The sequence below is a fragment of the Colius striatus genome, chromosome 20, assembly GCF_028858725.1.
Source record: "Colius striatus isolate bColStr4 chromosome 20, bColStr4.1.hap1, whole genome shotgun sequence".
Lineage (NCBI taxonomy): Eukaryota > Metazoa > Chordata > Aves > Coliiformes > Coliidae > Colius > Colius striatus.
In genome coordinates, this window is record NC_084778.1 from 4192922 (window position 1) to 4209991 (window position 17070).

At 53.3% G+C, this 17070-nt stretch overlaps 1 protein-coding gene across 1 annotated transcript; it reads left to right on the top strand.

Annotated features, from left to right (window-relative positions):
* Positions 1-1212: 1212 nt before the first annotated feature.
* ADORA2B (adenosine A2b receptor) lies at positions 1213-15006 on the top strand. Its single transcript, XM_010210929.2, has 2 exons — positions 1213-1717; positions 13824-15006. Exons 1-2 carry the CDS (start codon positions 1389-1391, stop codon positions 14515-14517), a joined length of 1023 nt encoding a protein of 340 aa, XP_010209231.1. The 5' UTR covers positions 1213-1388; the 3' UTR covers positions 14518-15006.
* The last annotated feature ends 2064 nt before the right edge of the window (positions 15007-17070 follow it).

A 17070-nucleotide genomic window follows, 5' to 3' on the forward strand; every position in this document is an offset into this window, starting at 1 on the left:
AGCATTGCCAATCAGTGAGAGTGTTTCCATTTCTGTCCATAGATCCATTTTGATCCATGATCCATTTGATCCTGTCTTCCCCACGGGTTTTTGCCCTGCTTTGACTCTGGATCCCCAGGAAGCTTTCCCTTCCATAGATTTCGTTTCCAACTTTGTTTTAAAACAATGGCAATTTCTTTTCTTTTCTGTTTGCTACAGGAATGTTTCTTTTGCTTAATTGTTTGGATTCTTCTTTCTGCCCTGGATTATTTAGTACTGCTGGATGCTACAAAACTGGTGTGAAGTTCAACCTCTGATCTGGACGTGTTTTGATGGAGAACACAATATAAAGCATGAAAGCAGTGCTGAAAAGGTAAATTATCTTTATATTCTCTGCTGGTTTTAAGACCTACCAGTGCAGACAACTCCTTGCTTTGGTGATTGCATCAGGTTTTCATTCTTTCCAAGCTCCTTAGCCCTAAACTTAACGCCTGTAGCCCTGTGAGTAACAGCATTTGCTAATCCAGGGTATTTTGCCATTTCCTTACATCAGGAAATGTCACGTTGCGTGATAACTGTCCCCACACCGAGTGCTGGCATGATCTTTGTGAAATCTTTTACTTCTGGTCAGCTCGTGGGGAGTTTTCTCCGTGTGGCAATACCCTCGGCCGTGTCCCCTCGGGCTGGAGCAACACCCGAGCCCTGGTCGCGGTGCTGGAACAGCCGAGCTCAGCCCAGCCCTGCGGGGGAACTTTTCATTCCTCCTTTGGCAAAGCGTCCTTGGGCGGGCTGCGGCCCGTCGCCCCCAGAAGCCCCGTGGGAACAGGGCGGGGTGCGGGGATGCCGGCGGGTGCGGGGGCCGGGGCCGGGCGGTGCGGGGGTGCCGTCCCGGGGCCCGCCGCTTCTCGGCCAATCGCCTGGGCGCCGCGCACTCCCCGCCCCGCTCGCCCCATGTGCAGAAATAGCCCCGCCGCGACCGGCGGCCGCTTTCCGCGGGGAGCGGGCGGAGCGGCGGAGCATCCCCCGCGCGGAGCGGCGGCGGGCCCGGCCCGTCCCGTCCCCATCCGTGTGCCCGTGTCCGTCCCGCCCCGAGGTGCCGGCGGATGGCCCCGCGCCGGGCGCAACGGCCGGGCCCCGCGCCGGCTGGCGGCCGGTGAGCGGTGGCCCGCGGATGCCCGCGGGGGCCGGGCGGGCGGTGCGGGCAGCGGGGGGCCGTGACCCGGGGCTCGCCGCGCCCCTCCGGCCCCCCACGCCGCGGCGGCCGGGCGGGAGGCGGCGGTGAGCCCGGGCATGGGTGTTTCTCTCCGGGAAGCGCTGCCCCGTGGCCTGTTGGTACCTGCGGACCGGCGCCCGGTGGAAAGCACCTTTCTCTCGTGAACGGTTCAGGCTGCTCGCCCCGGGCTCTCGCCATGGACACTATGAAAACCACCTACATCGCGCTGGAACTGATCATCGCCGTGTTGTCTATCGCTGGCAACGTGCTGGTGTGCTGGGCCGTGGCCATCAACAGCACCTTGAAGAATGCAACCAACTATTTCCTGGTGTCCCTGGCAGTGGCGGATATCGCCGTGGGGCTCTTGGCCATCCCTTTCGCCATCACCATCAGCATCGGCTTCCACGTGGATTTTCACAGCTGCCTCTTCTTTGCTTGCTTTGTGCTGGTGCTGACCCAGAGCTCCATTTTCAGCTTGCTGGCCGTGGCCATTGACAGGTACCTGGCTATTAAGATCCCTCTGAGGTAAGAGACCGGAGTGGATGCAGGGAGCCACATTCCCTGACAGCCCAGCTTGGGACCTTCCTTGGCTTAGCACGCGGGAGCTTCCAGCCTCTAGTGCTGCCGTAGGAGATTTGCTGGTCACAGGTGGTGGTGAACAGAGATTTTGCACTCAATGCAGGACTGGGATCAGGTTTTCAGTGTTCTGCCTCTTCCTTCAAAATCCAGCTGGGAGCTCAGCTTTTTGAGGATGTTTTTCTTGGGAGGGTCGGTGGCTTCTTGTGGGGGCCTCTGCAGCGCTGTAGGAGTGTGCTTGGGAGACTTGTCACTAATCTATGTAGGTATTTATACAGCCCCTGTCGTTGTGGTGTCTGGGCATCTTTCAGGTCATTAAACACAGGAGCAAACACTCTGCTACTTCACTGCCTATTAGAGAAGTAGTTGTGCAGGGTGTCTCTTGTCTCTTCCTGAGCTTAGGTCACGGTGGTTTCAGAAAGGCTGAAAGGCGTCTCAAATAGATCTTAATTTGTGCACATATTTCATGCTTTCATCTAGGACTAGAGCCTAACTAGGCTGCCTTCTGGGTTTTAGAGAGCTATAATGAATGACCTGAAAGTGCAATTTGTTGCATCTACAAATGCTGAAATGGTATTTCAGTGCTCGTGTGTGTACCTTTTCCTTCCGAGTGCTCACCATGAATGACCATCCAGAGCAGTAAATATCAGAAGACATCAGCTCTGTGCATCCGCTGTGAAAGGAGAAGAGGGAAGGAGAAAGGATTCAAAAGCCAGTTTTCAGAGTTCTGTGGTTTAGACTTTCATCCAAGTGCAAATTGGTGTCCTTCTAATTGCTGGGACAGTGCAATACACTGGGGCAAAATGCACTGAGTGTATTTTACAGGCACTTCTTGAGGGAGTTGGTGCAGCAGCTGCTTTAAGTGCACGAAAACCCCATCTTTGCATTACAAATACCCTGAGTTCCTTAGTCTCAGCCTTCTCCATGTCTCTGGTGTCCCTCTCTGAGGATAAGAGATGGATGGAGCTGTGCTGGGAGCCCAGGGCCGCTCAGGGCACTGGTCAGAAGTGGAGGCTGTGGGGAAGCAGGGCAGACTTGGTGTAGGGACCTCAGCTGAACCGTGTAAGCTGCAGCTTTAGTCTGTTCATCTCTGGTATCTCCCTTGTGCGGGTGATGAAGTCACCAGAAATGACTTAAAAAAATCCCCCTTCGCTCTGTTCTGCTACTTTGCCCTTAATGTTGGGCAAATATTAATTAGTCATTGGACAGATGACAAGAACTGGTAGTGGGCTGCTGAGAGGCTGCTGAGAGGCTGCGTGTGTCATCGGAGCAGCGTGCGTGGAAACTCCACGGGATGCAGCGTAAGCCTGAGTGGGGCTGTGGGAGGGAGCAGAGCTGCAGCTCTCCCTGCACAGAATGAGAAGGGCTGCAGCTCTCCTTGCACGGGAGGGAGCAGAGCTGTAGCTCTCCCTGCACAGGATGAGCAGGGCTGCAGCTCTCCTTGCACGGGAGGGAGCAGAGCTGTAGCTCTCCCTGCACAGGATGAGCAGGACTGCAGCTGTCCCTGCACGGGAGGGAGCGGGGCTGCAATTCTCCCTGCACAGAGGGAGCAGGGGCAGAGCTGTTGAGACTGCTGACAGCACCTCTGACCCCGGTTGCTCACCTTCCTGGCTCTTGTATAATGCTTTGGTGCCTCTTTGTGCCTTGCTTTGGGGCTTTGTGGGGCTGGCATCACAGCAGCAGCCACAGAAGCAGGTTGGATTTTTTGAAGTTTCAGTTTCCTCACACTCCCTGCCACAGCAAACTGTCTGAGCATCAGCACAGCTCCTTCTGATTGCACCACGAGGGCTTTCTGCAGTGCCTGGCTGAGGAAGTTGGATTTGGTGAGATGGGTTTCTGCTCCGCTGGAATCTGAGGCAAGAGCAGCAGGTCAGAAAGGCTCAGAGGGGCTCGTGTCTGCAGAAGGGAAGTGGTTTTGCCAACTGACAAAACAGCAAGTATTTTCTCCACTCTCTTTCCACCCCCCCCCCACCAATCCTGGTCTCTAGCAGGTTTGCTCATCTCTCTGTGAAGTCAGTTCATACACCTGTGTGGGATGAAATCCCAGGGCAGTTTTGCCTAGCATCAGGATCCCTTCCCAATGTGGCTTTTTCACCCCATCTTAGGCCAAATCTTTTACTCCACTTGCACAACCATCTTTCTTCCTATGGGCACATCCTGGCTGGACACATCCAGCCCCTTCAGCTGCAAGTGGAGATCAAGGAGCCCCATCCTGGGCTGGTCTGAAGTATAAAGTTTGGATTAAACTTGATCTTGGCATTGAGACCCATTTCATTTGCTCTCAGAGGTGACTAGTGAGTAAAAATCCTTTGGGAGGATGGGGCCTTCTCACTGTGAGGAGCACAGGGGACTTGGGCAGTTCATTGCTTCAGCAGCAGGAGATTTAGGGACTGGAACTGAGAAGTTGGTTTTATTTGTACAGCCAAGACCAAAAGAGGATAGAGGAAGTTATAAAACTACTCTGGCAAAACACATCCCTGTTTCAGTAGGGTTTTCCAACCAAGGCTTGGTTAGAGCTGCTTCCTCATCATCATTATGGCTGAGCTGCTCCACTGTGCTGTAAGGGGGAACCAGGTAGATTCTGCTGTTTCTGGAAGGAGGTTTGTACTGTCGAAAGGGAAAGCTGGTTGTCAGTTTGTAGGAATGACAACCTTAGCAAGAGGGTTGGGTTTTTGTCACTAAAAGCCTCATTGTGGACACCAGTGCAGAGGCTGAGAACGGGCCAGGGAGTATTAAACATTTAAGAAAATGATTTGTACCCAAGAGCTCTCTGTCAATGACAATAACACAGTCATGGCAGAGCACACAAGTGTCCCTTTTGCAGCCACCAGCTCCCTGTGGAAACCTCTGCAGGGACGCTGAGAACTGACTGTGCAGCGCTGGTGCTATTTCAGGGCTCTCTGGGCACCCCGGGAGGCTGGGCAGGCTGGGGGTGCAGGAGGGCTTTGCATCACAGCCAGGCTCAGAATGGACTTTGCTGCTCTGTGGCTGAACCAGAAAAAAGTAATAATCCCATGGGGAAGAGGCAAATTGTTTCAGTCCAACTGAAACAGCAATGTTTGGAGGTTTCAGTGGAGCTGTGTGATCCTGACCATCCTGGCAGAGTCTTGTTTGAGTGGCTTAACCCTTGCAGCGTTGCTGTGCTGCTCCTTGAGCTGGGAAAGGATCTGACAGATCCTCATCTAGAGAACTGCAAAGCAAAAACCTCACCAAAATTTGTAAATGATGCTTTTGGAACTTTCCTTCTGCTGGCTAAAAATATTTGCTGAATTTGACCCAGAGCCACGAATTCTTTCTGTCCCTTGAAGCCCTGATTTTGTTTGTTTGTTTTTGATGAATTCCCTGTTTGTGGAGGAGCCCCCACTGCTCTGCCCACTTGCTGCAGCTGCAGCTCTGAGCCCTTCCCTGGCTCCCTTCTCCCCTGGGCAGCAGCACACTGGGATGCAGTTTCATGTTTTCAACACATTCTGTCCCTGTCCTGCTTCCTGCCCCACTCCTCACTGACCGGGAATGAGGGAGGGAGAAGAGTGTATTTAGAGTAAAAAAGAGAATGGAACACCCTGTGTCACCCACCCCAGCTGAGACCCCTGGGGGAAATCAGCCCCAGCTCCCTGAGCTTCCTCCCTGCGTTTAGTTTTTTCCCCCTCTTCAATTTTACCCCTAGTAGAAGTGCAGGACTGATGTTCCATGCCCATGCCCTCTCCCTGCAGCCACAGCATCCACGCTCAGACACGACTCATCAGTGGTGCTGAGCTGCTCTGCTGACGGTGCTGCCCCTGTGAAATCATGAAGACAAAAGTCCAGCTCACTTCTGCTCTCCTTATGGGGACAAATTCCCTTTGGATTGTTGTGGCTCTCGTCTGGTCCCTTTAGCTGTGCAGTGTCCTTTCTAGAGGTGGGTTGGCCGATGCTTTAGGGCTCTCTGCCCTCGCTGTGCCCTGCTGCTGCAGAGGGGAGGGTTCCCTCTGTTCTCCAGCAAAGAATTATTCCCAGCTTCTTTTCAAATCCCATCTTGTTCCTCAGCAAAGCAAACTGGTGAGTGTTTGAGGCAGGTGGGAGGGCTGGAGCCACTGAGAAAGGGAGAAAAATCCTCTTCAGAGTGTTGGTCTTCACTTGCCATCTTCTGCATGCTGTTAAGGACACGCAGAATTGCAGCTGCTCTTCCTCCTTCTGTCCCTGCTTCATTTCCTTTCTGAAGGGAAAGCCTTGCATTTCCCATCCCAGCTCCCAGGCACGTTCAGCTGCTCATCTGCAGCTCACTCCATGCCCAGTCCTGAGATCCAGGTGCTTTTGGGAGCCTTTGTTCCAGCAGAGCTGTGGATGCTCTGCCTTGTGTAACCTCTGTCCCAGGTTATCACCCATCAACCAGCCCAAACCTACGACAAACCTGGCAGCAGGTTGGTGTGTTTTGAGCAGCAGAGCTCTCAGGTCTTCAGAGAGGCTCATGTCTGTCAGTTGAGCACAGCCCAGGCAGGACTCTGGAGAGGGAAGCTGGGGTTGTGCTGCTGCCAGGGGTCTCAGAGCTGCTGCTCACTCTGGGCTTCGAGACACAAAAGCACAATAAAAACCAATCCAGAATGATCCCATGTGCCCTTCTGGCCTTCAACCAGAGCAGGGGGAATCACAGCTATTTTTACATTGTGAGCAGCCTGGTTTCCTTAAAGCACATGTCCCAGTTTGGATATTTTTCCCCCCTGCTCAGGGGTCATTTCCCTCCCAAAAAGCAAAGATACCTACAGGAAGGGAATGAATTGTCTTTGAGCCTCTGACCCCGACTGCAGAAGCTGGGGGAGGTGTAGCTGAAAGCTTCATTGCCAGGCTGTGAGCTCAGGGCACCCATCTGGGCTGAGCCAGAGCTTTGTGTTTAGGAGCTTGCTTTTTCAGTTTTGGCCAACTCGGTCTGTTGAAAATACAGGTTAAAAGTACAGGTGAAGTTTAAGATGGAAAACAAAAAGCAGCTTTGGAAATCCGTCAGAGTTTTCCTCCAGGAGCCCTTCTGACCTCTCTCTCTGCACAAAAAGGAATATATTAAATCAAAATGTTTTGACAGCAAACTCTTATTTTGCAGTTAAAGGTTTTGCTTTGTTAATTAAGGGGCTTTGTCTAAGGGCTTTTGTGCATTTGCTGTTTGTCCTGACAGCGAGCACAGACCACAAAGCTCAGTCTTTTAGGAGTGTTCTGCCCTGGGCTACCCTGGGCAGTGACTCTGAGGGGGGTGTTGGGGCTCCTGTTCCTCCTTTTGATCCACAAGATGCCAGGGATGAGTGAGCCCAGCTGTGCCCACAGATGTGTTGGGCCTCTCCCCTCCCCAGCAGCTCTGGCGGCTTTGCAGGGTCAGACGATGGGCTCAGGGAATTTGTGAGTGCCAAAGAGCAGATTATCTCCTAATCCTATGGCTGACATCAGGCCTGGGCAGGAGCCACAAATAACCTGTGAGTACAGCAGTGGGTGTGTGGCTGTGCCCTCCTGCTCACCCTGCTGTGCCATGTGAGCACTGATGTGTCCCTGGGCACCGTGACCAGAGCTGGTGGCCTCACCAGGAACAAGGGACAGAGCCCAGTCCCTGCAGGAGTGGCTCTGCACCCCTTGCCAATGCACCACTGCATCAGCACCCATCACCCATCACATCCTCCCTCACAGAATCACAGACTGGTGGGGGCTGGAAGGGCCCTGCAGAGCTCATCCAGCCCCTGCTACAGCAGGTTCCCCTGGCTCAGGGGGCACAGGAACGTGTCCAGGTGGCTTTGGGAACCTCCTGAGAAGGAGCCTCCACACCCTCCCTGGGCAGCCTGGGCCAGGGCTCCCTCACCTCAGCACCAAAGGAGCTGCTCCTCCTGTTCCAGTGGAACTGTTTGTGTTCCAGCTTCTGTCCATCACCCCTTGTCCTGTCACTGGACACCACAGAAAAAAGTGTCCCCCCATTCTCTTGAGATCCAGCCTTTTAGTACTTCAAAGTGCTGATGAGATCCCCTCTCAGCCTTCTCTTCTCTGGGTCCTGCAGCCTTTCCTCGTCAGAGAGATGTTCCAGTCCCCTCATCATCTTGGCAGCCCTGCCCTGCCCTCTGCAGCAGTTCCCTGTCCCTCTTGAGCTGGGGAGCCCAGAACCAGACACAAGTCTCCAGATGAGGCCTCACCAGGGCATGGTAGAGCAGGGGGAGAACCTTCCTCAACCTGCTGCCCACACACTTAATACACCCCAGCCACTGGTGTATTGGGATGACAAAAATTCTCAGCCCCAGGCCCTGTGAGGCAGAGACCTGAGGCTGCAGAGCCCCAGGGGAGGGTGGTGCTGAGGAAGAGCTCAGAGGGCTGCAGGCTTCCCCCAGCCCTGTGGCCTTGGATAGTGAGAACTGTGTTCTTGTGGTCTGGGTCTCGGAAACACCTGAAGGAGCATGAAGTGGCACATGTCTGGCTTGAGGTGGCTGTTAGGTTTTGCTGTCTCTGTTGGAGGGTGAGAGCTGTGGTGTGGAGTGCTGAGCTCATTTCCTTCCTCAGCACACCTCTGGCAGTCCCCCAGCACCAGGCTGTTCACAGCCCTGTGGGGTAGCCCTGTGGGGTCTTGGTGTGGGCAGGGAGCCCACAGCTTACCCTGCACCCTGCTTCCACCCCTGTGTCTGAGTTCAGTTTTCAGTCACCTTGTCTCAGCCCATCAGGGTGGGCCCTGGCTGGGAACAGCTTCTGCAGACAGAAGCCAGGGCAATGAATGCAGACTCCTGGTGTGCTGCTGCCAAGGGTTGTGTGTGAGGAACAGCCCCACGTCCTCCTGACGGGGGCTGCTGGTGTTCCAGCTCTCTGCTCTGCAACCCTCCCCCGTGCAGCAGCCTGAGCTGCATCTTCTGTCATCCCGTGATTTATAGGCATTGGCCTCACGCTCCATTTCTTGTGCCATTATCCCCATTTAGGCTTTACTGGCTGGGCTCAGCACTGGGGTGGCAGCAGGAGCAGGGCAGGGATTGTCCCCTGTGCTGGGCCCTGGTGAGGCTGCAGCTCCAGGGCTGTGCTCAGTGTTGGCCCCTCACTCACTGCCACAGGGACACTGAGGGGCTGCAGCGTGGCCAGAGCCGGGCACAGAGCTGGGGAAGGGGCTGGAGCACGTGTGTGCTGGGGAGCAGCCTCCTGCCCCTGCAGCAGCCCCAGTGCTCCCCTGGGCTGGGGGGCTGCTCTGGGCAGTGCCCCGGACGCCGCTGCCGGCCCCTGCACACAATGGGGACAGATGTGCAGGAAGTGATTCGTCTCCAACTGGACCCGTCCCGACGCAGATGTCCCGCTTCCTCGGCTGATACCACGGCTGCTCCTCAGCCTTCTCCCTCTCCCCTCAGCTCCTTCCTGCTTAAAAAGCACAGCTTCTCCTTTCTTTTTTTTCCCCCCTCCTTCTCCCCCAGTCTCCAAGGTGCAGTTTATGGTTCATTTCAAGTGTCCTGCCAGGGTCTCTCAGCTGGTATGAGCTGCATGCCGTGGCCGTGTGTGCAGCACCCAGGATGGCAGCAGTGCTGCTAATTTCATGCTGTTATAGCTTAAAAAAACAACAACAGCAAAAAAAGGAGCAAGATGCAAAGTACAGCTGCAAGTAGATGACAAGGATACAATGCTTGGCAGCCAAGTTGCTCTCTTTCCCCTTGTGAATGGAGGTGTCTGTGTATTTTCCTTCACACTTAAAATAGAAACATATAAATTATCGCTGCTTGTTTGTGTCAGAGCACCTGCATGGTCCCGAGTGCTGCAAAGTGTCCATCTGCTCACCTCCCTGCATCTGGCAGCCTGGGCATGGGCAGCATGGCGAGGGAAGCAGGGAGGGCAGTGGGGAGCAGCAGCCCCAGGGCTCCCTCCATAGCCTGGGTGTGCTCAGGGGACCAAAGCTTGCTCGAGCATCCCTGACACAGCTATCGCTCCTGAGCCTCCCCACAAGAGCCCGTCAGCTGGCCCCAGCTGATGCTTGGGTGTTGCCATGATGGTCTTCCAGAAAAAGGAAGAACTGTTTCCCTGAGAGGGTTGTCAGCCCCTGTGCCAGGCTGCCCAGGGAGCTGGGGGAGTCAGCCCTGGAGCTATGGCAAAGATACAAAGGTGAGGTGCTGAGGGCCATGGGTCAGTGGTGGGCTTGGCAGTGTGAGAGCAGTGATTGGACTTGCTGATCTTTTCCTCCTGCAGTGATTCTTTGATTCTGTGAAAAGCTGTGAGTGTGCTGGGCTGTTGCTGGAGGAGCTGCAGGTGATGGCAGTGTCTGCTGGGTGAAGGGCACTGTCACCAGTCCACAGGCCAGCTCAGGGCACATCTCCTCCAGCCTCAGTGGTGAGCAAAGGCCCAGTGTCAGTCAGAGCCCTGTTGTGCCCTGAAGCTTTTGCCACTTGGGGATTGCTCAGCAGGCCCTGCCCCAGCAGCCTGGCACACGGTAACAGCAGCAGGTCAGGGCCACCTTGTGAGAACAGCTGAACTTTCCTGAGAGTATTTGATCTACTGCAACTCAGACTGTGGGACTGACACTGGTGGCAAACGTGTAGTTGTGTGTGTCAGCAGAACAGAACCCTGAATGGCTTTGTGATGGCAGCACAGTGGGGGTGGCATCCGAGCTTCTGCCCTGAGTGGGAGCTGAGATAATTAGCTGCTAGATGATGATTACACCAGTGAAGAGACTTTGCCTGGCAGTGTAGATGGAACTAATGCATTGCCAGGTTATTTAATCTCAATAAATCACTTTAAAATATTCAGCTGTTATTTACATTAAAGCAGGGTTTGATGCCTCTGGGCAGAGACAGAGGAGGTTCAATATTTGTTGTGCATTAATTGAGGAGACTCAGGTGAGTAAATTTACTTTAATAGGGTTTTTTTTTTTGCCTAATAATATTAAGCCTGAAAGAGAAGGAAGGAGGAGTTTGCTGGAGCATTCAGAGCTGTGAAAAATCTGTTGGTTCCTCCCTGTCTGTGAGGTTTTACAGAGCTTAGGAAAAAAGCTGCCTCAGTTGTCTCACAGCCCATGCTGCTTTTTATCCGTGGTGGTTTGCCACAGGGGTTGCAGTTGTGTGCAGCAGCTCACTAACGAGGCACTTCATGCTTTGGTCTGGTGACAGTCATCGAATCACAGAATTATTGAGGTTGGAGAAGCCATTTAAGGTCATTGAGTCCAACTGTTCATGCACTTCTTTGTTTTTAAGCACATGCTCAGCTTCCATTAACTTGAGGGCTCCACAGGCAACGTCCCACCCAGTGTGTGAAGGTAATAACGAGGCAGTGAGCAATTTTAGAATATCAAACCATTCTGTTTCACTTTGGCCTCTTCTGGCTGGTAGCCCAGTGACCAGGTGTTGGCACAGACCCTTCTCTGTAGTCACAGCAGCAAGCACCACGTCACCTGGGATCAATTGGTGACCATCAGTCAGCTGAATGGGGAGGTATTGGGAGGTGTGTGCTGGGGACAAGCAACACAAACCAAACACGCCACTGCTACAGCCCCTGGAGACATAAGCACCTTCTTAACTGCTTTTGTAAACCTTCAAGTCGAGCCTTATCTTTGCAGAAGAGTTCAGGAGAAGAGCAGATGGAAGAAGCTTTATTTGGGGTGATGTTTTCAGCTAGAGGCAGCACTGACTGTCACCAGGCTGGAGCAGTGTGGTGGCCACTGGCCTGGGCTGTGCTGTGCTGGCTTTTCCCCACGTTCCTGCGCTCAGCCTGGCTCAGGCACACAAACCTCTTGAACTCCTTCAGTTTCTCTTTCTGAACAGTAGTCCTTCTTGCATTTTCCAGTCTCATTACAATAGTTTTTGGGCTGTGACATGACCAAGGCAGCAGAGATGCATCTGAAGTGACCAACAAAGCGTGAACAGCCCAAGCTGAGGAGTGGTTTTCTCTTCCCACGTGCAGAGCTGCAGGTCAGCAGCAGCTCATGGTGCTCCTACAGCACTGACTAAGCTTGGCCAGCGCTGTAGCTCAAGGCTCAGACACTGCCAAGTGATCACATTTCTGGGAACTTGCTCTGAATCAAATCTTGATGTTTTCAAGTCCCCAAACCCCAGACCAGCTCCAGCTCCTGAAAACTCAACACAGGGTTTTGAGAGCAATGGGCTTGGCCTCACTGGTGATGATTTCTCATCTTCTGAAGCGGTGAGACTTAGCAATAATGAGAGAAAAGTGCAGGAGAAACTCCTCACTGGCTGGATTCACCCTTTAGCCATCCACCCTGCGCAGCACGTTCCCAGCTCAGCGTCGCCTGCATGTGGCTGCTGCTCCCACAGCCCCGGCCTGTCCGAGGTGGCCACACAGAAGGAGCTGAGTGCTCCCCCCAGCCCCTCGTTGCCTGCTGGTTCATGCTGGCAAACCCACCACTTACCCTCCTGCCTTTGTAGCTTGCAAGAGGAGAGGGACACACATCTCGCACGGAGGCGAGCGGCGCGTGATTCAGAGGCACAGCTGCGGTTCTGTGGGAATGAAACCCTCCCCTGCTGCACGGGCCGGAAGAAAACCAGCACAAACGTCCTTAGGAAAGGAGGAGCAGGGCAGGCAAGCCAGAGTAAACAAGCACTGAGAGAAGGGTGTGGGAAGGGGGGGACATGTCAGCCAGCAGACACTAACTGGCTGTGGAGAGGACAGTAATGGGTTTCTCATGTTGTCTTGCTGGCAGTTGCCGAGCTCTTTGTACCTCCAAAGCGCCATCGACTGATGCTTTGGTGTTGGCATCTCTTCTGGTAGCACCCAAACCAGCTGCACCTCTGCTGCTCTAGGTTCCAGCTCCATTTGTGTTCTCTGAGTGTCTGGGTGCTGCAGGGACATGATGGCACCCAGTTTGTGGGGTTAGGAGAGGTGCAGGGCAGCACGTGGCTCTGCACCCCTCAGCACTGCATCATCTCGGCCCTGGGCCACCACAGAGCTGCTTTGTAACCTGTGTGCGAGCAGCAGCTGCCCATGGAAGGTGTTTAATTAGAAGCCTGCGTCTTTACAAGCAGTTATGGTGGCTCAGCAGAGCACAGGCACAGTTTGACAGCAGCAGCTCCATGGCTTAATGCCGCTGATGGGTTCAGAAGCTGCCAAGTCTGGGTCTGTGTGTGGCTTCAGAGACGCTCAATGGTGGGTGTCTGGCATGTCACACACACGTGAGCAGTGGCAGCCACCAGCCCTGGCAGCTGAGGGAAGCTGTCCACACCAGCACTGTTGAAACTAGGGACACAAATAGGGGGAGGAGAAGAGCCCAGTGTCCCTGGCCCCCAGCTCCATGTTTGGATGTGAGACTCTGAACAGAGACACTGACCCTAACTTGTACCTCTCCTAAGCAATCCATCATTAGCAGTTGCCTTCAGATGCTGGCTCAGAGAAGTCTTTCGGGGTGTTTGTTATCCAGCCACAAGAAGCTTGCGTGGGCTGCAGTCTGGCATATGTAAGGCAGGAGCTGCACTGTTTGGGAAACTAGTAGGATCCCTGGTTTCCACACACGTGTGTTCTTCCCACCTAAGAAGGGACACCAAGTTATGGGCCTGCTGCAATCTCCAGGGAAAGGCAACATTGCTGCAGGCGTAACAGCAGCCCAAGTTGAAGCAAGCTGGCTGAGGTATGAAGGCTGTAGGTGTGTGGTGATGCTGGTTAAGTCTTTAGCAGCCCATTACAGTGAGGAATTGAGAGCCAGCATTGTCTCAGCTGTACTAGGTCAGCCCAGAAGTTCACTTAGCCCAGCAGCACGCCTCAGCATGCCCAGCAGTGGATGCTTAGAGCAGGAGAGTAAACTGGTGGTTACAGAGTGAGCCTTCCCCCTGTTCTTGCTCTGTTGTGTGTTTAGGCTTATGGGATAATAAAGCCTTTTTTAAGACTCCAAGTCCTTCCCTGCTGTGTTTGTGGGCTGGGGCAGTGCTTGGCACCTCGCAGGAACAGTGAGTGAGTCACCTCCCCAGATCACTTTGGGTAGAGCACAGGTGAGGCTTTTTCTGCCCCTCTGGTGATCACAGAGGTGAGGCTCCCACATGGGTGTGGGTGGGGTCCTTGTGGCATTAGCCAAAATGCTGATGACTTTCACTGCAGGGAAGTCAGGAGCCCTCATTTATTTAATGTCTCTATCTTGGATTTGTTCTTGATGCTGTAGGTATAATAGTCTGGTGACTGGCAAGCGGGCAAGAGGACTCATCGCTGTGCTGTGGCTCCTGTCCTTTGGCATAGGACTGACTCCACTTATGGGCTGGAATAAAGCCATGAGTGGTTGTCCCAACGCCACCAATGAGACAGGGGCTGAGGCTGGGGCCGAGCACCAGGGCTGCTTCATCTCCTGCCTCTTTGAGAACGTGGTGACCATGAGCTACATGGTGTACTTCAACTTCTTTGGCTGCGTGCTGCTCCCACTCGTCATCATGCTGGGGATCTACATCAAGATATTCATGGTTGCCTGCAAGCAGCTGCATCAGATGGAGCTGATGGGCAACTCCAGGACCACGCTGCAGAAGGAGATCCACGCCGCCAAGTCTCTGGCCATCATCGTGGGACTTTTTGCCTTCTGTTGGCTTCCCCTGCATATCTTGAACTGCATCACTCTCTTCCACGAGGAGTTCTCCAAATCCAAGCCCGAGTGGGTGATGTATGTGGCCATCATCCTCTCCCACGCCAACTCTGTCATCAACCCCATCATCTACGCCTACAGGATCAGGGACTTCCGCTACACCTTCCGCAAGATCATTTCCAAGCTCCTGTGTAAGTCAGATGATCTCCCCAAGTGCACCACTGACAACAACCAGCACCTGACTGTCACCAACATGAACTCTCCAGTAGCCTCTGTGACCGTATGACCTTGCACATCCTGCTCCTAAGGATTTGGCAGCCTGACACACTACCCATCCCCGTGCCTCCGTGAACAGTTACAGCTGAGTCCTAGGGGAGCGCTCAGAGATGCCCCCTGTGCACATCTGCAGCTGTATTGTATTGGTTGTAATGTTTGTAATTAACATAGTGCCTCCTAGAACAGCCTGACTGTGGGGGAGGGCCTGGGTGCAACTCACCCTGGGCTGTAACCCCCAGATGAGTGAGTGTTGGTGATCGTCTTGTGTTTCCTTTCCAGGTCAGACATTGATTGTGAGACCCACCTTCTGGGGGGTGTTTCCCCACTTGTGCTGCTCATGTCAAGTCCCAGGATCTTTATTTTTTGTTATTGTTATTGTTTTTAAAAAACCCTTTGGATTCGTTTGGGCCTAAGAATCTGTGTTTTGGGTGGTTCTTTAAGTGCACACTCGACAGCACTTTGGTATTACCCTAATTATTCCGTCAATTGTTTGGTGCAGTTGGTATTCTCCGATGGGAAAAAGCCTTACCTAGCCCAGTTGCTGGTGTGAAACTGAATCCTGTGTTCCAGGCTCTGAGGGACGTGACTGTGTTGATGGGAAAACAAGACCAGAACTAGACAGCTATTTTTGGCCCCAGGATGGAAGCCCTGCTCACTGGAGGGGAAAAAGGTTTGGAAGAGGGCTGCCTGAAGTTTTAGACCAGTGGGTTCATTGCCTTTAAAGCAGGATTGTGCAGACCAGGTTTGCTTTCAAATCTATTTCCAGCTATCAAAAGGCAGAAGGGCTCTATTGGTCTCAGCCAGGCTGGTCTAGAGGTACTGAGGTTTGTGCCCACAGTCTCCACTGTTAGGTTTTTGCTCCTGAGTGAAAGCTTGGGGCAGCCCTGGAGCGCTTCCAGAAGCGCAGGGTTTAGCTGTGATGGCTGGATGCTGCAGCTCACCTGCTTCCTTGGTCGTGCTGGGGTTCCTTCCTAGCCCAGTGACCCCAGAAGCTGTGAGTGCTCTTTTGGGGCTTTTTTGTTCTAATAGTGGTTTTTTTATTATTACTTTTTTGTTAATCCTGACCTGCAGCAGTAGCAGAAGAGCCTGAAGGGAGCTGATCTGCTTCAGAAGCCTTCACTTGCCACTTGATTTTGGCTGAGCTCTTTGGGGACAGAGCCCTGGCAAAGCCCACTCAGCAGCAGAGCAGTCTTGAGAACTCTCTGCAGCCACAGCTCAGTAATTACTGCCCCTGATTTCATATGTAACTGTTCTGTGCACAACTAGACAAAGGAAGAAAGAAGCTGAAGTAGGAGCCCCACGTCTCCAGGCTGTGAGATGGCAGGTGCAGTGCTCCTGGTGTGGCTTTTGTTTAGCAGGGCAGTTTCGTTACACAACTGAGGGGAACCCACCAAACAGGCACCTCCTTCGTGCCCAAAAGCTGATTGTGATACAGAGACATGGCTGTTCCTGACCAACCCAGAGCTGCCCTCATGCTCTGGCCCTCTTACAAACTGAAGGTCCCTACATGGCAAAGCAGAACCCTCTCTGACACACTCAGTGCCAGCAGCGTCCCCACTGAGAAGCTGAGTGTAAGGATGTGTATTAAATAAGGTTTTCAGTGGTAACTTGTGCAGGGAGACAGAGGCAGGACCTTCAGAGCCCAGTGGCAGGGAAGGAAATGTAAACACAGCCAGTTCCTGAAGAGCAGGTCCAGTGGACAGACTGATGCCTGGAGCAGTTTATCCCTGATGAACTGTACTGTAGAAGTCACCTTGCTGTTTGTTTAACTGCATTGCACTCAAAGGTGAGTAATCCAAGACCCCAAGAGTTTCATTCTCTATATTGTGAGGAATCTGGTGTAAACTCAGCTGGAAAGCTGAAGAACTGCTCTTCCTGCAGCTTTAATAAGTGTGTAAATGGCGGGTGTCAGGAGGTTGGGACATCCCTTTTTTCTGTTGTATCTAGCAACAGCACAAGGGGTGATGGGATGAAGCTGGAACACAAAAAGTTCCATTTAAACATAAGGAAAAGCTATTTCAGTGTGAGGTGAGGGAGCCCTGGCACAGGCTGCCCAGGGAGGGTGTGGAGGCTCCTTCCTTGGAGGGCTTCAAGACCCACCTGGACACATTCCTGTGTGACCTGATGTACGTGGGACCTGCTTTAGTGCGGGGGTTGGACTGGATGATCTCTAAAGGTCCCTTCCAACCCCACCATTGTGTGAGTCTATGATCTGCTGTGCCAGCTGGCATGGCCTGCAGGCAGCAGCTGCAGGTGATGCCTCAGGGCCCACCATGCAGCCAGAACACTGCACAAGGGATGACCGTGGACTCACAGCCCTGCAGCAGCTTCGCTGTGAGAGCCAGCCCCAAACCTGGCTGAATCACTAGTAGGCTCTCAATGACTTCCTCCATGTTTATGCAGTGTCCAAATTTAGCTGCAGCTCCGTGTCTCAGATACTGGCATTTCCAAGAAGAATCTGAAGTTAAAGTTACTGTCCCCAGTGTTTCTCCTTTAACAGCCTCATTCAGCTTTGCTACATCTGCCTTGGTCACAGTCCAGCTACCACATGTAGCCACCTCCT